The 26,668-nt window shown below is 34.6% G+C and overlaps 1 protein-coding gene across 3 annotated transcripts; it reads right to left on the bottom strand.

Moving 5' to 3' along the window:
• SLC25A46 (solute carrier family 25 member 46) lies at window positions 1-25,736 on the bottom strand. 3 transcript variants are annotated; one of them, XM_012754579.3, is made up of 8 exons: window positions 25,626-25,736; window positions 22,097-22,139; window positions 20,747-20,804; window positions 18,582-18,659; window positions 16,394-16,494; window positions 8,123-8,179; window positions 6,872-6,929; window positions 1-3,997 (listed from the first exon to the last, which is right to left on the bottom strand). In XM_012754579.3, the coding sequence occupies exons 1-8, from the start codon at window positions 25,645-25,647 to the stop codon at window positions 3,419-3,421; spliced, it is 996 nt and encodes a 331-aa protein (XP_012610033.1). In that variant the 5' UTR covers window positions 25,648-25,736; the 3' UTR covers window positions 1-3,418. The 3 variants fall into 3 exon arrangements, with proteins under 3 accessions (XP_012610033.1, XP_020145781.1, XP_012610032.1); XM_020290192.2 differs by having other exon boundaries at window positions 25,629-25,736; XM_012754578.3 differs by lacking the exon at window positions 25,626-25,736 and adding an exon at window positions 24,475-24,891.
• Between the last annotated feature and the right edge of the window lie 932 nt (window positions 25,737-26,668).

Here is a 26,668-nt window from a genome sequence, read left to right as displayed (position 1 = left end):
TTTTACTTCAACATTTTATTGAACTTCTCATATTACATAATTTACCCAAAACATTTAAAGTACCAGTGAGACAAAAACAACTTAAAAAAAAAGACATACAGACAAAATACCTCCAGGTGAGGTCATACTGTAATAAGATTCGTTGTCAAATCACAAGTTTTGTTACTCTGCTATATAACTTGGTACCATATCAATGATATTAAATGATTCAAAAGTTAAGACATTACACATTCAGTTTGTGTGTGTTGAGAGAAATCTCTTATGTACAATGGCTTGAAAAACAGAAATGCCGACATTAAGTATCATTCAAATTCTAGTGCAGCGTGAATTGTTATCAAGAGATTTTATCTGCTTATATAAGTTTTGAAGATAATTCAAACCTGGCTATCTTTTTAAGATCTGGCAAAGTAGTCCTTTGTATCCTAAAAGATCAGCAGGCAAACATCCTACATAATCTCAACTGATAAATATCCAAGCAGTTTTTTTCCCCATTTTCTGAACAGATATATGAATACTTGTACAAAAATACTGAGCCATTTGTGCCCAATCAATAAAATGAATGCTTTGTGCAGTTATAACAAAGCCCGTGCAAAAAGAACAGTTTTGAGTAGTCAGGTACAGCTGCAAAAGTGAGAAAGATCTCTTACCTTTCCAGTTTTGTATGTTTCTAAAAGCACTGGCTATCAAGTACCCTAATCCATAATCATTTTCAAATTAGCTTGCTTTTACTACTTCATATTTATAACATCTAGTGCAGGGAGTTTGGAGGCTGAAATAACCTTATCATTCTAGGGATTTTGTTTTAAGGACCCATAGAATAAAATTGAGAAGGGCATCTCAGGGAAGTCTATATACACAAATTTAGTAAATCAATTCATACATTCACTTTACATAGTAGGTTAATATTTACCAGTTTTTTATTCAGTTGCTTTCAGTCTATGTGTCTCAAATTAAGAAACCATACAATGTAAGGTAAGCATTATCACAAGTTCCATGGCCAAAATCTGACTTATATAAAGACCAGTGGGCTGTGGACCACTTTAATAGAATCTTACTCACATTAGTATTAGTCATATTAAATTTTAAAAAAATTTATTCTAAGATATTATTAGGAAATACAGCTCATGGATATTTGATTTTGGAACCAATGTTAAAGAGAAGTAGCAATTTTGAAAAGGGAAAGGGTCTGGTTATTTTACTTATTCTTTCTAAATTCAATGAAACATATTTGGCCAGCTTAAATGTAAGTGCTTGACTTTTAAGGATTTTATATTTCAACTAAATTGGAATGGCAGTAAAAATAATTAGTATTTTACTTTCTACATATTAATTTTAGTTTTAACGTTAATTTCTCTTTATCCAAAAAAGACAGAAAATAAGACCAACCTTACATGTGTGGTTCATCCCATCAGTCTAATAATGATTCCATAATGTATGAAATTATATTTTCATACTAATTTCCAACAAATAATAATGAAATATCTCATCTTTAGCTAAATAAAGGATCTTACAGATTTTCACTAGTAAATACTTCATTCCACTCAGATTCTGTTCCAGAAATGTTGTGAAACTAAATTTTCTGGTTTACTTGAAACTACTTTGATTATAATAAAAATGGAAGGTTTTTAGGAAGTTGAACATATTATGAACATCTAAAAAGTTATTTGGCAGTTCAAAAGCAATGAAAACAATTTAAATGCCATAGGTTGGACAAAGTAATCCATGATCTAAAAGATTAATGATAACATACAAAATGTGATCAAAGCTGTCTAATTTTATTTTGCCCCTCTTGGTGGAATTTAAAGATGGAAAACTTAGGTGTTTCAGTAATTAAAACATACACACACAAGACAGTAGAGAAAGCCACTACTTATATATTATTTTAAACTTTTTAGATGTCTTTTTCTTTGGCTCCAATACTATTAAAAAGCAACCATTCTGTGACATTTAGCAAGTAAAATGCATTTCAGTTTGTATGCATTCTCAGTTGGACAACGTCAGTGCAGAGTCACTGTGCTTCAGAGAACTAACCATTCACAGTAAAACTGTGATCATCCATGTAAAGAAATGAAACTTTAAAATGTTTAACGATCGATCAAACACATCATTTTACTATACAAAGAATTTAACCCAATAAATTAAATTTAGGGACAGAATTTTTTTATTAAACTGATTAATAATTTTTTTTTGCTTATCTATTGAAATGTACTTTTCCCCCTCCTCCATAAAACACATGGATAAGTTTCCTTTAAAGTATGTATTTTTTCTTCAGTATTCATCCAAACACGTTTAAATAAAAGGCGATAAGAAAAACTTGGTTTTCCCTTTATGTATATCTAGTTTGGAAAACAAAACCTTAAGTAAAATCTGAAAGAAAAAAAAAATTGAAGCCATTATTTAATGATGACTATACAGTAGGTAAGAGGCACAAATTCCCAGGTGAATTTTAATTTTGTTTCCTCTAAGACAAGTCATTCAGAAATGAAAGGCAAATGAGGTTCCTTTAAGTACACAATTTGTAAATGTGGAAACAGTAATAGTTGTCATGATTATTTTATATTCTCTCTTAAGATTGGCTCTAAAAGTAGCCTGACGATTCATACAACTAGCTAAACAAACCAAACTTTATAAACATGGCGAATTTTTAAGTTTCTGGCACTGAAATCCTGGGTTTGGATATGGACAAGTATGCTATATTTGACTTAACATCATTTGGGTACCTTGGCTTTTATGCTGTATTCTGATGTTCAAGCAGAAAATACATGACTTAATTGTATGCAATAAGCTGACCTAAGTATAGAAAACTTACAGAGATGAAGGAAATTTGAAGTCACATGTGTGTATACAAATGGCTTTGTAAAATACATATATACAGCCATTAAAATTGTCATATAGGGACAATGCAATTTAAAATCCTTCATCTCCTACATACAGATTGCCAAATCTAATCCTCTTAGTCTTTTTCAATGATGATATAATTTATTTGCTCAAAAGTAAAATATCCAGATTATATTAAGGATAATATACTAACATCAATCTGGAAGGTAAAATAAACACGTAACAAATATTCCAATAGGTTCAGCTCTATGAAATTTTGTTTTATATTTGATAAAGTTTTACTTCTGCCCAGGATCATTTTTACTTCAGCATGAGTATTTCGCTAACTAGAATTTAATTTGTTTAAGTGTTACTTTTATTGAGTTTCCAAATTTGGAAGCACTGTGATCCAAATATATACCTATTCCTTATAAAAAATGAAAAGTCAAGATAATCAGCATGGGCATAGGCTTTTTTTTTTTTAAAGCAATTTCACTTTCCAATCCATTTTTCCCCCAGTATTTCACTTTTATCCCTCATAATTTCATAGTAAAGTATCCAGATTATTTCTTCTGGACTAACCAGCGATGGAACCTAAATCTCAAACGCTATTTTGAAGAAGTGTAGAGTAAATAATTTTGGTAATCTGTAAAACAGCTGCATGCAGTGTGTACTGTATTATAACAGCACCAAACCCTTTATAAAATCCAAGCACTCCTTCCTCCCGCTTTATGGTATTGATACAGTCTCTCATTCCCTGATACTGTGTATTAATTGGAAGCACTTCATAGCCAAGGTCTGTGTTGTCAATTATTGTGCGTGTTCCTTGAATGTGAAGGCGGTGCAAAACTGTTTCCAATGGGTAAAGTATAACATCAGAACAAAGACTGGCTGCAAAGTTAGCAATAAGTTCTGGAAAATAAGCATCCAGCATATTCTGTACAGGGCTAGTACTCTCAGCTAGGTGGCTATTACAAGTCTTTCTCTTTAGAATGAGTAGGACAAACTTCTGAATAACTGAACTAATGATGTAATGAAGAACTCCATGAAGCACCGTAGGGAAGATCAAGGAAAGAAGAGGAAGAAGTCGTTTGCTATGAGGCACTCCCATGCCTATCACTCTTCCAATTCCTTCTTTAACACATTCCAAAATGCCAGCATTATCTCGAATTATCTCACTCTGAAATAAAAATGATGAAATAAGTAAAAGTTAACATTTTCTTATTTTGCCACACAAAAGGGAGTCTTTCTAGGTTTCTTCTAAATCCTACTTTACTGACTAAAGAGGGAAAACAACGATGGTTTTCAGACTTCAGCTATCATCTAGGGCTAGGCATTATTTTCTGGTTTTTTTCTTAAATGAAATCTCATAAAACAGCAGTGAAGTTGAGAGCTGTTCATATTGGTGTAGGGAGACAGAGGAGATGTGGAGGTGGACACACCTGGTTTCCCGATCTCAAGAAGCTCCTTAGAACTCGTTTAGAAAAGCAACAACTAGCTGATGCCTAAGGAGGCAATATAGTTCTTAAACATAGGTTTAAATCCTGCCTCCATTACTTACTGGTTATGTAACCATTGGCAAGCTGCTTAACTTCTCCTAAGTTGTCAGATTACCATTTAATAAAAATGGAAATTAGTACTGCCTACCTTTTATGCACAGTTGTTGTATTAAATAAAAAAGGCCTGGCACCCAATAGGCACTCAATAAATGTTAATCTTATTATCATTTGCAATGTCTACCTTTTTTCAATTTGGGGGATATGAGCAAGAAAGTTTGTGATACAGACTATAAAGGGATGGGTAGGGAGAAAAGAAACAGCTAAAAAGCTACTCTCGCTGCAGCAATGATTTATTTGATAAATCTAAAAAAAATGTTTAGCAGTTAAGGAAGGTAAGTTGAAAAGGTAAAGTGAAGTCATTAAAACCTTGATTTAACACTATGCTGAAAAGTCTAAAATTGATGTTAGGGAATATGAGTCAATATGAATCCTTAATCAGCAAAAGGACATACGCATTGTAATCCAAGAATATCAATCTTGCATGAGTACACAGAATGGATTTTTAAAATGCAGGAAACCAGAACAAGGATTCTTAACGAAGAAATAGATCACTAGGAAGTTCATATTTAAGGGCTTCATTACATGTTCTTCAGGAGATCTATTTACAAATGTGTCTTTTTCAAGAAAAACAATGTTCTCAAAGAGAGCTAAGCTCCCCAGAAGGGCAAAGAATCACCAAGCATCAAGCAGGAAGAAAGAAGATAATGTAATAAGCTGGGTATATGGTAAAGAAGGGATAAGAATGGTGGGGAGAAACAGACAAATCTTAGATACTTGTTGAAGTTAGAACTAAAAAGGCAGGAGGACTGATTAGTTATGAAGGATGAAAGCAACATAAACACCAAAAACTTTCCTAAAACAAAACTTAAAGTTTTTAGAGTAAAGACAATAATAGAGCCATTAATTGAAAGGGAAAAGAGGTCCTGAAGGAAACTAATTTTTAGAGGGATAAGACTGGTTTTATAAGTTGAGTTTGAGGTGAAAGATTTAGTTCACATAAATATCAGAGTTAAAATGATTCATGTAAGTAAATGAGTCCCTTCAAGGATTGAGACTTGGGGTACAATAAAAGAATGGTATAGTAAAGAGGCTGCTGAAAGAAGACAATGTTCCAGATAGTAGAAATCTAAAGAGGAAAAAAAAAGAGTTCTAGAAAAGAAGAAGAAAGTAGTCAAAAGGAGAGTCAGCAGGTAGAAACTGCAGCAGGAAACACAGGAGTAGACACTGGATCAAAACACACACATACACACACACACACACACAGACAGAAAACCCTATCACATAGTGAGCTGGGCACTAACATAAATAATTCATTTAATTTTTATAGCTCAGTTATTAAAACACTATTCACATTTTATGGATGAGAAAATTAAGAATATTACAAAGATTAAGAGATTTGTCTAAACAGCAGATATATTTTAAGCAGAGAAATGTGATACTGATATGGGTCTGTCTTCAGCTAAAACTTGTTTTCCCCCAGTAAATCATGCAGCTTAGTTGTTTTTCCTTAAATAATTATTTTCATGGTGGTTTTTTTTTCTTATCTTTGAGTGGTAATTCTATAAATTCTATAGTGTCATAAAAAGGTTATATCATTTATTTAACACAATGCCAAATGAAAAGGGGAAAGGAAAGAATTAGTTGGGTCATAAGACATTAATTTCAGTTAAGAGAAATTAGTTCCAACAACAAAAATCAAAATTAATGATGGGGCCAGAAAAACTAAGTGGAAAAGAGTAGTTAGAAAGGGGAAGGCTGATGTAGGTTTCACAGAGAAGGGAAACTTGTACGTAATAAAGTAAAAATATGATGGAGGGTCTGATGTTTGAAATAGAAGACAGATGTACAATAGTTGAGCAGCTAAAACTATCCTTACCTTACAGTTTTAAGTGTAGGAAAGGTCTGAGACTTAATTCAATATACTTGAAGCGCCACCATGTGGTTATAAATGGTAAAACAAACAAACAAAATTTTAAACACTAGCTGGAAATTGCTTTAGCTTTGTAGTACTTACCACATCATTAGTAACAAATGTTCATCAATGTACATAATTAAAAAGAATGTTGTTAGTAAACTACCTACTGGGATAACCTTATGCCTGCTAAAAATGATTTTCTATCATGTTTATGCTCAGGTAATTATTTACTATCCTATGATAAAATGTAACCATCTGAATTGTACATAGGGCCTTAAAAAGTTAATATAGATTCTCTGTATGCAGAACAAGTCATAGGCTGGATCCTGAGATATATGCATGAAGAGTATAGTTGCCTATGCACATGATAAAAATAACTGAAACTAGAAGTGTGACCTAAGTTTGTAATGGAAATAACGCACACCAGCAATGTGTTACCTATGTGTGGTATCTGTGAAAGAAACATTTTAAAAGGACACTGTGTTAAAATTTTCTGCTAAACGATCAGATATACACAATATATTAAATATTCCAAAAAAATTTTTTAACTAAAACAAAGGATGATAAAAATACAGCTTACCTGTACTGTTTCAATTAGACTTGCTGAATAAAATGGCATTGCCACTATGTAAGTTAGACTGTAAAAATTAAAACAAATTTATTAGTATAGTGAAACAAGATATTTATAGTAAATTTTTAAAATATTCAAGCTAGAATGATTTTTTTAAAGTTTTCACTTATTAATACCTATAGTCTAAAGATATTAACTTCAGAAATCTGTAACACAGGATGCTTTATTCAATAGAAATGAAAAAAAATCAAATATTAATAATAACACAAAGGACAGCCTGCAAAGAAAATAGATTTCACTTTAAATGAACAAAATGCAGGCCCATTTATGATTCACTGTACATCTACCTGCACATAGCTAATGCAGTTATCAATTTAATACTTAAAACTTAGGATGAAGGATCCATTCCATGCCTTGCCTTTTTAGTGATATTTGAATAAGTATACTTTTCTGCTATTATACTATTATCATCATCTATTCCCAGAATTCCCATCCAGCAAAACTAAGCCAGCCTTCAATGGTGAGTAAAGTCCCCTGTTATTATTAAAAAACAATATTGCACAGCTTTGCAAAGTTGTTTCCTATCACAAATATTTAGATATAGTCATATTACAACTTTGCAAGCCTGCAAAATATAGTTATTTAAAATAATATCAAGGTGGGACTTACCTAACCCTTATGGGCCAGGTCCTGGCAAGTAGTGGTTTTCAAGGTGAATGGAACATCACTAAGTAATAATGTGCTAGAATGTCCCATTGAGGGAGCCAGCAAGCTGGGGAATTTCCAATTCACAATCTTCAAAAAAAAATTAAAAAGTGAAGAATAAAATTCTAATCTACAAAAATGGGTTACTGTTGTAAAATCACTAAGTGCCTTTAGGATTACATTTTAATGTTATTAAGGTTTTATGGATTTGTTCATTACCATACAAATAAATTTGTGTCTCTGATCAATAATAAAATAATAATATTCTTGGAAATATGGGTTAAATAAATTGAAGATCTTTGCTAACTTCCTAAGAACACACAAAAATAGTAGGCTGTGATTACAGCTTTTCAATAGTAAGATTTATTTTAAAGATGATATACGTGTCGGGATTTATTCCTAAACTCTATTACTTGTCCTTTGAAGTTCTAGTCCTACAAAACATTTTACTGCTCTAATTTCTTTCACTATATTTAATAAGATGTTTTTTCCAGTTCTATTACTATAAAAATCAAGGTAAATTTCCAATAAAAAATGCCATTTTTTGATACTTACGATTTCAGTAGAAGGTGTTCTCCTATTTGTTTAGGATTCCATTTGTGTGAAATCTCTCTAAAACATAAATTTAAATAAAAAAAAAGCCATGTTATTTAAAACATTTTGAATTAGCCCAATTTTCAAAAAGGTTTCTAATTTTTTTTTAATTTGTAGGAGAAATATATTCTAATAATGAACATTTCCTTTTCTGGGATCACAGCATAAAACAACTGTAGTGGTTTGGAGAGAGAGAAAAAACATACAAGGTGTTTTCTGTGTGCTGACAGAGGAGGATGAGCTATAGCTTATAATAAAAATGAACACGATGAAAAATTAAAGGAAGAAATATAAAAATGATAGGTTAAAAAGGAAAGAATGGACGGAGAAAGGAAAGGGAAACAAGGCACAGGATAGGAAAAAAGAATCTTTACAAAGTATGTAAGAATGAGAATTTTAAAACAAAATAAAATCAAGTAACTATAATGTAGAATGACACATTTGTGTAATACCTAATTTCCAAAGTGCCTTATTACAATGACATTAATTTTGTGACCACTGTTATATTCTATTATCTTTTTGAGCATCTACTATATGCCAGGCACCGTGCAAAATGCTTTGCATGAATTATTTCTAATCTTTACAATGACTCTATTATCCCCATCTTATAGATGAGGAAATAGGATCAGAGAAGGTTCATAACTTGCCCAGAGCCATACAACTAGCTAGAGTGGAACTGGGTTCTAAACTCTGGACTGTACTCTCTGCCTGCACTGCCTCTTATCTCATTCGATACAAGAAGGAATACTGTTGAGACAAGCAGAGCAAGTATCATTGCATTTGTTTTACTGATGAGAAAAATGAGGGGTGAAAAGATCACAGGGACATGTTCAAAGGAAACAGGCAAAATGCCAGGTCTGGAACCAAGGTCTAGAACTGTGCTTTCTGCTATTTAGGTTATCTTTGGAAACAAGGAAAAAACAAATTAAGAGAGATAAGCTGAAATAGAACAAAAGGGAAAAAGGGGAGAAAGTTCTATCATGAGAAAAGTCAAAAAGGAGAGACAACTAAGAAGAATAAAAGGGAAAATAAGAAAATAGAAAAAAATGGAAAGGCAGAGGGAATAGAGAGAAAAAAGAAACAAAACAGAAAGGGAAGTGCAAAACAAAGATGACACCTGCTGTCACCAGCTCCCCTGAGGGAAATGGCACTCCTTCCATCATGGCTACAGCAGGAACCTTGAAAAATGTTTTTCATTTGAAATGAGTGAATATGAAAAACAAAAGAATACAAAGGAATAAATATATTTTGTATTGAAAAGGTGAAGAAAGTTAAAATAAAGTCACTAATACGGTAAGTGCCTTAAAAACAAACTCAGTACAATTACAGCATGAGTAGTATGTAACCCTCCTACTTCTAAGAGACTGAAATGTATGCAAAGACTTTTTAGACAACAGAATGATCATCCCTAATTTCTAAGACCTTAGAGAGCCTTCTGGACCAAATTCTGATTAAATTATTACTACAATACTTATTTGACCTGAACAACACAGAAAATATAGCTGAAATGATATTCAAGAATTAAGTTGAAAATATAAAAAAACGATTAGGCCTCCCATGTTACAATTACTTATTATAAAACAAAATATGCCATATGCTTTGTAAATCACCTTGGTGCTACTATTATTCATGGCCTCAGAAAGTATTACCACAGGCTATTATGACATACATTTTAAGCATAAAACTGTCATAAACACTATGAACAGATGAGTCTGTGACCTGTATTTCTGTAAAGATTGGGATACCTCCCCTTTAAATACAATTCTAATTACTACTGCCAATTCTTAAAGATTATTAAGATAAAAGTAGAGAAAGGGAGATTTAGAACCAATTATTAAAAAAAAATTTTTTTTTTTTGAGACAGAGTCTCACTTTGTTGCCCAGGCTAGAGTGAGTGCCATGGCATCAGGCTAGCTCACAGCAACCTCAAACTCCTGGGCTCAAGCAATCCTGCTGCCTCAGCCTCCCAGGTAGCTGGGACTACAGGCATGTGCCACCATGCCCGGCTAATTTTTTTCTATATGTATTAGTTGGCCAATTAATTTCTTTCTATTTATCGTAGAGATGGGGTCTCGCTCTAGCTCAGGCTGGTTTCGAACTCCTGACCTTGAGCAGAGCAATCCGCCCGCCTCGGCCTCCCAGAGTGCTAGGATTACAGGCGTGAGCCACCGCGCCCGGCCTAAAAAAAATTTTTGAGACTCTTCCTTGTATCTGTTCTCTACTACTTTATAAAATGGGTAAAACTTATTACCACCACTCTAGAAATTTAAATTAACACACTTAAATGCTTCAGAAAGAGGTAAGTGTAAAAACTTACTTGTGATTAAACATTTTTATATCATTATCAAATACCAAATGTATATATTTTAATTATTTTTAAGCAAAAATTGTCCTTGCAAATGAGCAACAAAATTTTAGAATATCTTGGTTTTCTCAACAGTCTAGTTTTCCATTTAACAGATTAAAAATACATACTCCTATGCATAATCAATATATGAAAGCAATAACATTCTAAAATAACTATATCTCAGCAGTCTTTAATTTTCACACAAATAGCTGTCTTCTTAAAAAATAAAATCTTTCCTCGATCTAACCCAAACCCTTCATCTTCCAATTACCTCTCTATCTCCCTCCTCATCTTTCCTCTTCTGAGCCAACTTTTCTAAACTTGCTATTTCCAAGTCCTTACTCTCCATTCACCTCTGAACCCACTCCAAATTGGCTTCCATCCTATTATCCTATGAAAACAGCTCTTGCCAAGGTTCCCAATAACCTCCATGTCACTAAACCCCATGGACATTTTTAAGTCTACACCTTATTTCATATTTCAACAGCCATTAGGCACTCGTGTTCCTTCCTCTTTGAAGTACTTGTCTCTGTACTCCAATAGCCCATACTCATTTGGCTTTTATCCTGCTTTCTGGTCTTTCCTTCTGACTCCATTGCAGGATCATCTTTCTTAACCCAGCCAACTCTTGTTGAAGTTCCTAAAAGCTCAGGCTTCAGGCTTTCTTCTTTTCTTACTCCATATGGTATACTACTTCTCTAAGCCCTCTCATCCAAAATTATGGTTTCAAAATCTCCCCAATTAATTTACCTTCAGTTAAGACTTCCCTGACAGCTTCTTATCATTTACCTACAGACAGTTCCACCTGGATATGATAAAAGACCTGCAAATGAACTTGTCCAAAAATGAAACTGAAAATCTTTTTTTTTTTTTTTTTTTTTTTTTTTTTTTTTTTTTTTTTTTTTTTTTTTTTTTTTTTGAGACAGAGTCTCGCTTTGTTGCCCAGGCTAGAGTGAGTGCCGTGGCGTCCTAGCTCACAGCAACCTCAAACTCCTGGGCTCGAGTGATCCTTCTGCCTCAGCCTCCCGGGTAGCTGGGACTACAGGCATGCGCCACCATGCCCGGCTAATTTTTTTATATATATATCAGTTGGCCAATTAATTTCTTTCTATTTATAGTAGAGACGGGGTCTCGCTCTTGCTCAGGCTGGTTTTGAACTCCTGACCTTGAGCAATCCGCCCGCCTCGGCCTCCCAAGAGCTAGGATTACAGGCGTGAGCCACAGCGCCCGGCCCTGAAAATCTTTTTTTCCTACTTAAACTCCTTTAGTGTTCCATACTCAGGAACTGTTAAACAGAAAGGAAATCTACTGAATTTAAGAAAGATTTCACCGTGTTTAAAACAACATGTTAAACATTTAAAGGAAGTGGATTCAGAGGAATCATTGGGAGAAAAACCACAAGATGTTTATATTGGTATAACCACAAATGTGCAATGAGTCAAAATTAAGTTCAAGTTCAACCAAATGGGTTTTGTGAAACATTGAACTACACAAGTAGCTTTAGTCACAGGTGCTCTTATCTCATATAAATGATATGAGTAAAGCCACACATAAAGAAAAGAGTACTTTGGGGTAGAATGACACATGGTCTACCTCGTACAAACTGGGGGAAGGTTAGAGAGAGGATTGGGATGGTTTGGTGGTAAATAAAGATATATTATGATCCTGGGTTATATACATTTTCTTAAAAAGTAATACTACTGAGAAACTAAGTTTGGTGACTTTAATAAATGGGCACTAGATATCTGCTATTTTTCTCTCTGATTTGATCACAGTCAGTATTTAAGAAAACTAAATATTGGTGAATCCATACTGCTGTACCTGTTCTACCTAGCAATCTTTATGCAATTAAGAAACCTCAGTTTAGGAGAACTCAAACTCATCCTTATTATGTGATAGCTTCTGTGAACTGCTTTGAGTTAATGCTTTGTTACCTTGTTTGCCATGATTCTGTTTTCTCCCAAGAAAGATCAACCCTATCCAAAGAACAAATAATTTAAACAAAAAAATATATTTACACTATACTTTAGAAAATGATTTCATCTGACATCTAGTTACTCAAGCCAGAATCCTAGAAGTCATCCTTGATACTGCTGTCTCTTTCATCTAACATTCCTAATCCATCACCAAATTCCATCAATTCTACTTAAGCATAATTCAAAACTGTCCACTTAATTCCACCTTAAAAAAGATACCACCCTGGTCCTAGACAGTATCACTTCTCACCTTGATTACTGTTATAGCTTAGTAAGATGTTTCCTTTTATCCACTTTGGTTCTACAATCTTTTCATCTGCAGTTACAATGACCCTTTGAAAACATACATCTGATGGCACTGACCCTGCTTAAAATGCTTCAATACCCTTAAAATGGCCTACAAGGCCATGCACAGTCTGGCTCCCACCTAGTTGTTTAGCCACTCTCCACCTTGCCCTCTGACCACATGAGCCTTCTCAGTTATTTGAATTTTCCATGTTCCCGACTGCCACAGCATTTTTACACAAACTGGTCTGTGCCTCCTGCTCATGACTGAGATATAGCTTAGGTGTCCTGTTGCCAGGGACATTGTTCTAACCCTTCAATAGTCTCATAGAACCATATTTCTTTTTCTCCAGAAAACAAATTTCAATTTGTAATTATTTATTCATTAATGGGATTATTTTACTTAAACTAGATTCTGAGCTTCATGGTAACAAGTACCTCTTGTTTCTTTTCCTTACTGTAAACCTGTGATTTCTAGCACAAAACCTGATACATAGTAGATATTTAAGAAATGTTAGCTAAGTACATAAATGAATTAATGAGTAGGATTTATCACCAAAATTATCCAAGTAGAACAATAAAGACAACCATTTTTGTGTCTTCTTTACTAAGATTCAAAATGACAAAGAGAAAATGCATTCCTACTTAATTGACAAGCCTGTATGTTTATTGAGAGTTAGATGACAGAATTTTATAAAATCCTATGCCTTTCCATTCCTATTTCTCTGTTTTCTTCCCTTTAATCTGAAGTTAATATTACTCCTTCATCTCCCCTTTAATGAGGCAACATGACTTGAGTAAGGTCCCCGAAATAAAACTGGTATAGCCAGGCTGAACCAATAGTGTTGTGATTCCAAGTACAGTCATCAGTCTTCCACATCTGTGGGTTCTGCATCCATATAATCAATTGAGAATTGAAAATATTAACCAAAAAAAAAGCAAGCATGATTATGTCTGTATTAAACATGTACAGACTTTTTTCTTATTGTTCCCTAAACAATATAGTATAAACAACTATTTACATAACATTTACATTGTATTAGGTATTATAAGTAATCTAGAGATGATTTAAAGTATACAGGGAGGATATGTATAGGTTATGTGAATTTTATATAGAAAACTTGAGTATCTCCAGACCGTGGTATCCACAAGGTGTCCTTGAACCAATGGATACAGAAGGACAACTGTACTGAAGTTTTCTCCCTAATGGAACTTCCTACATTTTGTTTTTATAAAATTTGTTTGTTAGAGAACTTCAAGAATATTTGGTTGTTAATACTAACTTACTAACTTTTTAAAAAAATTTATTTCAGGATATTATAAGGGTACAAACATTTTGGTTACATTTTATATCTGTGCCTCACCCAAGTGAGGATTAGAGGCATGCCCTTCCCCTCTACAATGCTCACCACGTCCATTTAGTTGTAAATTTACCCCCTCTCAACACCCTAATCCCTGGAGAATATTGCTAACATGTGAGCACCATAGTGTTGATCAGTCAGTGCCAATAACTTTTGATTTTATCCAGTGATATAAAAGCAACAGTGTGAATAAAATTGGGCACAGAAATTCACATTTTAAAGAACGAAATGAGAAACTTTTAGTTGGCCAAATGTTTCTAGTCTTTGTTTTGTTTCTAAACTTTTAGCAAAGCTGTTATAAAGGAACTTCAAGACTATAATGTCCTTTGAAAGCAATCACATCAGAAAAAAGCTTTATATCCATTTCTCTTACCTTCATTTCCTTCCCTATAAAGACTAAATCCCAAGATTGATCATATGTGATACACTAGTGGCTATACTTTCAACTATCTCACTTTTTCAACAATGCAAAAATTTCCCATTCAAAGCCTTTAACACTATCCTTGTGCTGATAGAGAAAAATACAGTGCTAACAAAGAAAATCACACAGTAATGCCAAATAGCACCTAAAAATTTTATGATTTCCAATATTATCTATTAGCATTCTTTTCATGTATTCTTTATAAGATTCCCTTGCTAGCCATCGTTGTCTGTCCCAAATGTACATTATTTTTCTCATGCTTTTCTACTACAACCCCAGGCTTATCTAACTAGGTAACATCACACCCTGTTTCACAGAGACCCAGAAGGAAATTTCACTAATTTCTCTACCTTCTCTCCCCAATTTTATCTACAATTCTAATCTTTCCAGCTTGGGCTTCCAGAACACTACTGTCCTGTATCTTACTGCTATTTTCAATTTGTTCTGAGGGCATCTCTAACTATCTCCCTCAATTACCTCTCTCAGCACATACACACCCGTGCATGGCACACATACATACACACATTAGTTGCCCAGGATTCTGTACTTGGTGCATTTTATGTCATTTAATCTACACTTTCTCCTGAGGTGATTTCTTCCACTCTAATGCTCCAACTGCTACTTTTATGCCACAACACTGGAAGCTATGCCTCTGCTTCAAATTTTCTCGAAGACACTGATCCATGGTTCCAATCACCTATTAGACGTGTCCTCCTAGGTATGTTGCAAGAATCATTGATTTCAAACTTCATTTACTGAAAGTTAAATTTCTTATCTTCTCCCCCACTCCAACTTTTTCATGAATTCTCCATTTTGGGTAATGTTTTTCAATCCAGAAATCTCAGTTACTGCTGACAACTCATACCCCCATTCTCAACCTGACATCAGCTATCATCAACTATACTTCAGAAATGTCTATCCAGCTCATTTCTTTCTGTTGTTCCATAGTTCAGAACCTTCTCAGTATGGTCTAGATTACTCTCCACATGTCTGCCTTTAGCTGTCAATTTTTTTTTACACTGCCACTTGAGTATATCCTTGATCAAAACACCTACATATTAAAGAAAGAAACAAAAAAGGAAACCTTCTACTCCCATACTCCTGTAGAAAACCTTACAAAGGCACAATCACACTTTAATCTAACACCTCACAGGGGTGGGGAACCTGCGGCCTTCTGATTTCAAGATTGTTCTTTTTTAAGCACCAAATGAGGCAAGAAAAGATACATCTTTCTCTGCTACACCCCTTTTAATAAAATAATTTGTACTCTAAAATTTGGATCCAGTCAAACGGTCGCACTCAAGGATCCGGAAGGACACGTGTGGTCACAAGGCTGCAGATTGCCCACACCTGTGTGGGTTACCTCTTCTTGGAACAATTACTTTCAACTGCCAAGTCAATTCTTATTCATAATTCAAGATCTAGCTCAGATTTCAGTTATTTTTCTGAAACCTTTGTCAATAACTCCAAAGTGTCCCCTGAACTCTGAAAGGGGTTTAATTATAGCACAAATCACCCTGTGTACTATAACTTGCTTACATGTATCTCCTTCACCAAACTGAAGACTTAAAGAATAAGAATGGCTCACATACTCGTATTTGCTCCCTAGTTGGCAGTTGGTGGCACACAGCAGTAAGTAGCAGCTGAAAGATATCTCAATAGATACTAGACCAAGAAGAATTTTCTTTATCACATACCAATTCAGTAAGATATGATTAATTAATTTTATACTGTTTCTTCTTTTAGCTACTTAAGACAAGTTTTCAGATTCAAAGTAGTTGAGAAACTATATTTTATTAAAACTTAATATGGACTAATATTGAAGAAAGGCCAAAAAGGTACCTTGGCAAAGGTGTGAATTCACTAATTATGCCTTCTGCTCCAAGTGTGACACCCTGGACAATAAATGTACTTCCCATTCCTTTCCATAGGGCTCTTGGTCCCTAAAATGAATAAAATTGAGTGTTATTTCTATTAATACCTAAATATAAAACACAAAAGGTCTTAATAAAACTTGATGTTGAATTAAATACTCCTAATGATTAGTTAATTTAATTTGTTAAATAACTCTAATATATGTATATTCAACTCCCTTCTAAGACTGTCCCTTGGACAACACATAGGTATCTTAAAATTTACATATCCATAACTTAATCCAATGATACCTACTCAAATCACACCAGTTCTTTCCTTCTCTGCTGTATTTCCTATCTTCCTAGATAGCAACTTCATCATCCTAGTATTCAAATTGTATATCCAGAGAACACCACTTTTCTATCACTCTTTCTATTTAATTAGTCATAAAGTTCTATTAATTCTACTTTCTTAGTGTCATACAAATCCATGCTCTTTTCTCCATCTTACACCATTACTTTATATCAATTTGACTATAACAGTTCTGACTCTAGTCTTTCCCCTTTCTATGATACCATGTGATATTCCTATTCCTATTTATCTATGTTATTAATAAATAACACATAGACATGGTACAATTAAAAAACAGCAATAGGGTATCAGGTGAAAAGTTTACCTCCTTTGAATCCCAGTCCCCCAGCAGCAGTTTCTTATTTATCCTCCAGACATTATGGAGGATACAAGCGTATCTCTGTGTGTATGTATAGTTACAGCAATGTTTCATTCATTTTTAACAGATGGTACTATCTTGAACTATAAAAAATATTCCAGAGATCATTCCATATCAGTACATATAGTACACATCTGATTTTTAAAGGCTATGTGGTGTTTTACCATATAAATATGCCATAATTATTTTACTGGTACCCTCCTGATGGACATTTAATCGTTTCCAATCTCATTATTATATGCAATGCCAAAATGGCATCCTTGAATATACATTTTTTGCATATATATATGCATATCTATGTGGGATAAGTTTCTAGAATTGAAATTAGTAGTCAGAGAACATGTAAATTTTAAATTTTGAAGGATATTCGCCAAACAACCCAAGTTTGTTCAAATTACTTTGGCCACTGCTAAAACATCTTCAATGGCACTCTTATAGCTTTTTTTTTTTTTTTTTTTGAGACAGAGTCTCGCTTTGTTGTCCAGGCTAGAGTGAGTGCCGTGGCGTCAGCCTAGCTCACAGCAACCTCAAACTCCCGGGCTTGAGTAATCCTTCTGCCTCAGCCTCCCGAGTAGCTGGGACTACAGGCATGCGCCACCATGCCCGGCTAATTTTTTATATATATATCAGTTGGCCAATTAATTTCTTTCTATTTATAGTAGAGACGGGGTCTCGCTCTTGCTCAGGCTGGTTTTGAACTCCTGACCTTGAGCAATCCGCCCGCCTCGGCCTCCCAAGAGCTAGGATTACAGGCGTGAGCCACAGCGCCCGGCCACTCTTATAGCTTTTAAGATCAGTTGTGCAGTTTTTAGAAGGCACTTTATGATCTAGATTTTGCTTACCTCTCTAGCTACCTTTTCAACTTTCTCTTACTCTTCAACCCCTGCTCCAAGCTCCCACTGTACTTTTTTAAATCTATTCCCAGACAACACAATCCCTCCTTCTCTTCTGTCCTTGCATATCTACTTAAAAAAACTTTTCTCTACCCTTATCATGAAAAAGTAAGACTTCTTGATAGTAAATATAAAACTCAGGTGTCCCTTTTCCCAAAGTTTTTCCTAGCGATAACCCTGTGCCCAATCCCAATTTTGATAAGGCATCTTTCTTCTGTACTCTCTGATAGTATTCTATACTTGTAACAGTGTATTTTTCTTACTGCACCACAATCTTCTGTTTAAGTTTTTGTCTCCCTGACTAAACTATAAGCCTCCTGATAACAGGGACATTCTCTTACCTGCTGCTGTGTTCTTAGAGCTTAGCATAGCTCTTTGTAGTTTTGCTAAATTAATTAAGTGAAATTTTGGAAGAATCAAAAAGATATAATTATGCTACATTAGTTTTACTACAATTAAGATATTTTAATAAACAAATTAAAATCATTCTTGCTTTAAGCCCAATGACACATATTATATATACCTTTCATAAAATCTATAGACTAATTCTCACCTGAGTTTTGTTGAAGCTGTACATGATATTGATGACTGTAAATGGAGTGAGATGATAATGCCGAGCATGATAATTAACCTGTAAAAAAGGTTTTGTTTTGTCAAGAAAGAACAAAGCCATGAAAGGTATACAGTGGAATTGTAGCATAAACAAAAGTTAAATTCTAAAGTCAATATAAATTATACATAAGCAAAATTATTCTTGAAAGTGCTTTAAATAACCTATTAAAAGTACAGTATATATGGTTATATAAATACAATCTGAAGATGAATGCATAATATACATAGTAATGTAGACTATATAGTCAAGAGGATCTTGATATTTATATTGCCCTGAACAAGTGAATTACGTCTCCCAACTCATGCTCATTTTAGCATTTCCAAACTACAGGGTGCAATCAATTGGTAAATTATGGTATCAATTAAAGGGGATCAAAACAATATTTATTGTGTGAAATAAAAAAGAAAATATTAGTATGATCACACATTCTAATGTATTATTTCATAAAACATTTCTAAATAATATATTTGTTACTTATGTATATATATACTGGGTCAAAATATAATATTACAATGTAAAATATATATCTGAAATGCACTGTCCTGGGGCATGTATATTGTCAATGTTACTTAAATGGCTATTTATCTATACATACTTATTTTTTGATGTTAAACATAAACAAAGTAAGTTGTAATGATTTATATTGTTTTGAACTCTTAACACCAAACAAATGTGGGAAAAGTTACTTTGCAAAGAAGATAAGTTATATTACAGCAGAGTTTACCACAGTGTGGTCCACTGGCTCCTGAGGGGCCCATTACTCTTTCAGGGGATCAACAAATTCAAAATTATTTTCTTAATTATACTAAGGCATCCTGTCCCTTTTTCATTATGTTGACACTTTCATTAATGGTGCAAAAGTTATGGTGGAGAAAACTGCTAGCTCCTTAGCACAAATCAAGGCAGTGGCATCAAACTATATTTTTGTCATTATTGCATTTTCCACCTTACTTATAGGAAAGAAAAAAGCAACTTTCATGTAAGAATACCCTGATGAAGCAGTAAAAAATGTTAATTTTACAAAACCTTGATCTCTGAGTACACATCATCTGATTAATATTGTGTGTTGTGTAAAGGAGTAAGATGGCTGCCATGAAGAAGGCATTTGTATTAACATGACAATTGCAAGCTGATTTAGCCACTTTTTTCATGGAACATCATTTTTGCTTGAGAAGCTCACAGACTATAGCTACTCATACTTGGAAATGAGATGCTCTTAAAAATGAACAAAGTGAGCTTGTTGATTTTTTAAAAAATTACTATTGTCAATGATAAATTTGAATTTTCAAGTAAAAATCAGAATTTTGGAAAATCTATATCTAACATCAAGAGCCTGCAATACTTAAAGACTTTTCTAGTGAGATCAGTAGTGTTTCTCATGAAGATGAGTTTTTGATATTTTCCCATTAAATTCCTTAGCAGCTGGCAGATATATATTCAGTGAATCATTATTTTTCAAATAACCATGCACAATGATACAGAATCATGCAAGGGTAAAATATCCATTCAAGATGCAGTATAAAAAGTTTATTAATATGGTTTCAGATTTCACATTGTAAATAACCTTTAAAAAACTACCACTTAGTGAGTTTTGCTGTAATTTCAAAGAATGCTCATGATTATCTGGAAAGGACATAAAACACTCTGGTTTTCAACTACATGTGTATACAAGTCTGGACTTTCTTGCTTCTTTCAAAAGCATTTTGCAACAGATTGACTGCAGAAGCTGTCTGGTATTATGCCAGACAGTAAAGACATTTGCAAAAATGTAAAATAGTTACTTTTCATAAAAATGTCATTCATCTTAATATCTAATGAGTTTATTATTTTAATGAATTGCATAGAGACATTAAAATTTTCCCAATTTTAATTTCTGATACAGTAAATATCAACAGATATGACCCACATAAACCAAAGCTGATTGGGAGCTTCAATAATTTTTAAGATTTTAAAGAGGTTTTGAAACCAAAAAGTTTGAGAACTAATAAAGATTTTGGAACATCTCGCACGGAATAATGGTTACAGAATTTCATGTCATTTATCTGAGTTCTGCACTTCAAATCAAGGTTATGATTGTTTCAGAAGGACACAGAAATTATGTTTACCTGACATTGGCGGCGTAGAACAATGCAAGGATGGGCCAGTACATTTTCTGTGAAGAGACTATATAAAAATAATTAATGTATATATGTGTCTATGCAGAGACAAATTTATAACATGTATGTATCATGAAATTATTCCTGCCTAAAGAATCATGCATTATTTCACATTCTCCATTCTTAAAAGAAATTAAATATATTATTTTAAATATCTAGACATATTTGCAAATGATTCCATCAAAAACAAATTCAATATGGGAAGAAAAGAAACTAGATCTGTAAACTAGTAAATAAGAGATACAATACCAAATAGTCTTATCTATAAAGATAAAACTAGATCTCTGTATATTTGACGTGGGAAATGGCATATTAAATGGCATCACTAAGTGTCATTTAATTTCTGTTTCTTTCAGAAATGTCCTATGAACAAAGTTTCTATCAGCAGAGCCATTTCTTCTTCATGAACTCTATTCTAAAAATTTTGGTTTTGACGTACTTTGCACTTAAGTTATAAGATTTTTAATGACCATGTTAATTGGCTGTTTTAAGTATCAAATATTTTGAGAATATTCCCCACAAAATAATTACAGCTGTGGGTTTATGCTCTAAGAGTGACACACATACAGGTACATATACATTCACATATATTAATACCCTATCAAATGAACAAAAGTTTTAAATGTAAACAGGGAGGCTAAAAAATAGCAGAAAGCAGAATGGAAAACTGATTTTATTTAAAGTGACATACATCCTCAGGTTTAATTATGTACATAAGGTCTTTTCTCTTGGTTAAAATGTTTAAAAGATGATGGTCATTGTGGCATGAAATGTAAGCCTTGTGCAATTTCAATGTTTTTTAAACTGGTATTCACTAAAGATCACAATAATCAGACTAAAGGCTTTTCTCAAACAAAATGATCAATAGAAATAAAAAAAATAATGCTGATGACTGAGGGCTGATTATAAGCAAAATCTAGACTCTGTGCTGCTAAATATCTTGTTAGCATTCAAATGTTTAGACAGAAGGCTCAATGCACAATTTACTTTTTGGCCTGGGGAGGTAGGTAAGGTCAATTAGATTTTATTCTTTGGATAGACCCATGAAAGTTGTTCTAATATTCATTACAAAATTACTTTGTGTTTATAAAATTGAATGACTAGTCTCCACCCTTACTAGAAAAAAAATCAAGTTATAGATTTTAAATAATGACCATTTTTTTCTGCAAAATATTATTCAATATTTAACCTGTTGCTTCAAAGAAACAACCTAAGGAAGCAATACTAATCATTTCATGTTATAAATTAAAGAAGATAATTAAATAAAAACTTTAAAAAAATCTTTAGATAAAACATTACCTTGCAAGTCCAATACCAAATCCAGCAAATCTATTCAACTGTTCTAAAATAAAAAGAATAAGATTACTCATAACCAATATTTAGGATTACTATAAAAACAAAAAAATTGTTTTCTTTTATTAACATGTTGTTCAGTTCAACCTCAAAGTCAAGATCAGATGTCATAGGGCACAAAGAGATCATCAAATGAATGAATGAAGGACTCTGCTGGGGCTTGTGGCAAAGGTATAGACCTCTTAAAGGCACAACTCTCTTTAGCTCCAACTCATTGTTGCCATAGGGGATTGTGGGCCAAGGGTTTCTAACTTGTGATTTTTCAAAAAAGATATTCTCATTTTTATGTAAAAATCTTCTAATTTCTAAGTATTGGCCAGCTATTTCAAAAAGTGTTAAAACATTGTGTGAGTCAAATCAAACAAGTGTGCAGATAGAACCTAAGGGCTACCAGTTTTCAATTTCTGATTGAAATCAGAAAAAAATTTTTCTATATATGGCCCTGACTGAAATTTACAACAACTTTATGTCCCTGTAAAGGGAGGTCAGTTTTACCATGCTGTAAAACTAGTTATTCCCTGTTATTGATAGAGACCACCTTGTTAAAGCAATAGGTGCTTTAATTTGACAGAGTACTTAGGGTAACCCAAATGGGTAACTACAACTCTCTTCTTCCCCATCTCGAGTTTTAAATAGTTTGATAGTAGCTGTTGAATTAATGCAGATAGGTTATGGATATATATGTGCTATTAACACTACTGATAGGATTTCTGTAATGTTACTGGAAAAGTTCACAGCTGAAAACATTCCTATGCATATGTCAAAAGAGAAAAGTCTTTCTCCTTGACTAAGGAACCCAAAGTCATAATGGTGAACTACCATAATCCCAGGAGACTAGACAATTAATTAACTAGAATTTTAACTTTAATATTTACAATCTCTTACCCCTCACCTCTTTCAAATGAAGCAAAGCCCCCACTATTCCTTTTCAGTCATAACAAAGCATGTAAGCATGTTCCTGAGAAAACTATGTGGTTCACCTTGGACAAATGTACAAGCTAGATATAAAGTTCTTTTGCTCAGTTAAGTCTTTCCTTTTTTCAACTTTTGCCCTTTTTGTGTACATAGATCATCCCCAAATATAAACAGAAAATGCCACTGACATTTTCTGGAAGGTGTTAGGAAGGTTTACTGTTGTTAACAGTGTAAGTCTATCACGAGTCTATCCTTATTGCAAACTTACATTCACCCACCTGTTAAGGACTGCAAAATAACCCCCTGGTTTTGTTAATGAGTGCCTCCTCATTATAACCATCAAAGCACTAACTTATGAAAAGATAAAAATATAAACTTTACTGCCTAAGAAAGTAACTCTGTAGCAATTGTATATGCATTTTGAATTATTTAATTCATAACTTATAAAACCTTTCCAGTATTCTTCCATGACCAGCATGACACAATGAAAAGCAAACTTGTTAGGAGTCAAAAAGCTGGTAACACTGGATAAATTATTGATCCTGCTTCATATCTTCATTTGCTCACTAGATAATCATTAAAGTCTATTTCTCCCAATTAATGCAAATCAAATATTACTGTACTTCTAAGTCAAAATCGAGGAAATGAGAATAAAGCAGATGTCTGCAATATATTTAATAATATAATTAATCTATTATTCTAACAATTCCTGGAGAATACAAAGAGGCAGCCCTTAATTTATATTTTATGAATAAAAAGGATATTGAAAATATGAATATTTTTTGAATAAAAAGGATCATGCAGTGTTGCAATTAAAACACAAGTCTTCTTTTAGCCTACTACGTGTCCCATACTGTACTAGGCATTACTCACAATTCATTTTGTTTAATACTTGCAAAAAAAACCAAACAAACTATATTATTCTACATATCTAAAAGACGGGAAAACAGAGGGCTCACAGAGGTTAAGAAAGTCGTTCAGTTTATGAGTGGCAAGGCCAAACTTGAACCCAAATCTGCCTATGCCGAAAGCTTCTCTTTCCACTACACAAAGATACAAGTAAATAAATCAAGAAAATACAGGGGCCAAAATGAATTAGGTAATGGTAAATAATCCAGCCTCCTTCTTTCTTGACTCAGGCGCCGAAACACCTAAAAATTCCTATTATGCACCCCATAGCTAAGGCAGATGTCTTTTTTGGAGGTGATCCCACAGCATAGATTTGCGTGAGGAAAGAGGGGGAGGCCCTCTTCAGGGGCAGAGGACGAAAGGAGGGCAGAGGGTGTGGCGCGCGATAGGCTGAGAAGGGGCCGGAGGCGGGACCCTCCGCGCGGCTTCTGGGTCTGCCAAACCAGGAGCCACAACTCTGCCACCCCACCCACCCCTGCCTTAGTGCCCACACCCCTCACCACTGCTCTGCCCCTGCACGCTGCCGCCGCCGGAGCCGGAAAAAGGTTCCTCTGCGGGGCCTTCGTACGGGGTGGAGGCGGAGGGCACTCCGTAGGCCGGGCTCTTCTCGCCCCAGTGCAGGTTGCGGCTGCCGGGGATGTCTGGGGGAGTCGTCACCCAGTGGCCCAGGTCCGACCCGGAGCTGAAGGACCTTGCAGGGAAGGCGCCGCCAAAACCCTGCTCGTCCCGGGCACCACCGCGGTAGCCCAAGCCATCAAATCCGTCGGGGCGCCGCGGATGCATCGCAGCCAGGGCAGGATGACGCGAGCCCACCCGGAGCCCACCGACACCCGGGCCACGGCGACCTAAGGCCACACAGCTTCCCCTTCTCTGACGCCGCGTCCGCCGCGTCTGGGGGATTCTGACAACCGGAAGTCACATTTGGAAACACGGAAGTCCCGGGGATCACGTGATCATAGACCCTTCCGGCGACTGTTATAGGCACAGTTGCTAGGGAGATGCGACAGGAACCTAGGGCTCATCTTAAAACTTTAATGTGGTTAGGCAGGAGGTGGGAATGTGGTTGTAGGGCACCGAAGAGATTCCAGAAAGGGAATGTGGGATGTAGGAATGAGGGGCGGATGGGAGGAGGTCGAATATATTCTTCCTCCAGAGTTTATAACGCGCGAGTGGAGCTGACCCACCGGGGACACTGCCAGGAATGATCCGCCCCACGCCGACTCCCCAGACCTAATTAATTCTTACCTTGGTACCTCACCTGTCTTAAGGGAGTTAGTAGAGGTTAGTGTTGTGGGGTGTTAGTAACGTTCCGTCCAGCTTTGTCTTCTGCACTTAGGATTTGGACAGAATTATTGAGACATCTGGTTCCGCCCAGTGAACCCAAAGGTACCAAAGACCACCAGAGCAAGCATTAAAACGTTCAAGTGAACGTCGGCGAGAAAGAAACCCACGCACATTAATGCAAACTGCTTTCCTAGAGTTAAGAATTAAGTATTTTACTTTCCTAAGGCTGCAAAGTGACTATAGTTTTCTGTCGTATTTTTCTGAGCGTTTCTAAATCCCTCAGGGTATTGAAATCCCAACGATATCGTTCAAAAACGGGACCCCCTAAAAAACTGAACTGAGAGGATTTCTGTAGAGAGTCCCCTACCACCTGTTTTCGTTAGCTCCATGGGCTTTTAGGGCAGAGTCTCTCTTCCTGGATGTAACAGGGGCTTCCATGAGTTCTTCCTGTGTCCTTTCTTCCCTACTGGACGTTCAGGATTCTGAAGGCTTTCAGAAAAGAACCCTGGTATACTGTCGTCAAGCTTCTAGACGCGAACCTTAATTTAAAGTGATAATTGACTTTGCTCTGCGAATTGACACTCTTAAATCAAATTGGGTTGTGAAGTGGCTTGGGCAAAGGTGTTGTGTCTCTTGATAAGTGTATCAAGTATTACTCAAGTACTAATAACAAATTACTGGATAATTAATATCAAATCAGTTACTGGGCATGACAATAAAAATATTTCACTGTTCCTTAAGAATGGCTCAAGGACAGGATTGTATCAGGTCCTAACCTTACTTTTTAAGGGAGAGGGGAAGACGATGTAAATGTGTTTATGTACTTATAGTATAAAAACAGTGGCATCTCACAATTTCACATCCACATTAGTGGAGAAAAGATGAATTATTAAAAGGAGGAGCAATTGGAGAACGAGTTGAGGGGGGAAACAAAGCAATAAGAGCCCTACCTCCCAGTTTACTTTCAAATTTCAGCTGTGATATATTGTCTTTTTACTTTATTTAAAAAAAAATTAAATACTGGAAGAAAATGATAGGTAAATACTTTTTAAATAGTGGATTAGAAAGCTTTCTAAGAGTGACAGCAAAGTCAAAAGCCATTTTGGGAATCAAAGAAAGACTATAATCAATTTGACTCTATAAAATTTGATTTCTGTATGATAACGAAAATAAGAAAAACAGGGTAATGGAAATTAAAAGGCAAATAACAAACTAGGAAAAATGACATCTGAACATGGGTTTAGACAATGAATCAGTATCTTTAATGTACAAAGAGCACTTATCAATGAATAAAGACAAATAAGCAGAAATATGAGAAAGTCATGAAGAGACAATACACTCGCAAAAATAAGTGAAATGGATAATTATGTAAAAATATGTCTTATAGTAATTTAAAAAAGGTAAATTTTT

This window comes from Microcebus murinus, chromosome 11, assembly GCF_040939455.1.
Source record: "Microcebus murinus isolate Inina chromosome 11, M.murinus_Inina_mat1.0, whole genome shotgun sequence".
Lineage (NCBI taxonomy): Eukaryota > Metazoa > Chordata > Mammalia > Primates > Cheirogaleidae > Microcebus > Microcebus murinus.
The sequence above is the reverse complement of the archived record's forward strand: the minus strand, read 5'-3'. Positions and strand labels throughout refer to the sequence as shown.

Coding starts and splice junctions, on each gene's coding strand:
- SLC25A46 (XM_012754578.3), bottom strand. CDS start 24,757: ATGCATCCGCGGCGCCCCGACGGATTTGATGGCTTGGGCTACCGCGGT. Junction 22,140..24,474: donor CGTGCAGGGGCAGAGCAGTG/GTGAGGGGTGTG, acceptor TTTTTATTTTAG/AACAGTTGAATAGATTTGCT. Junction 3,998..6,871: donor GTCTAATTGAAACAGTACAG/GTAAGCTGTATT, acceptor TTTTTATTTCAG/AGTGAGATAATTCGAGATAA.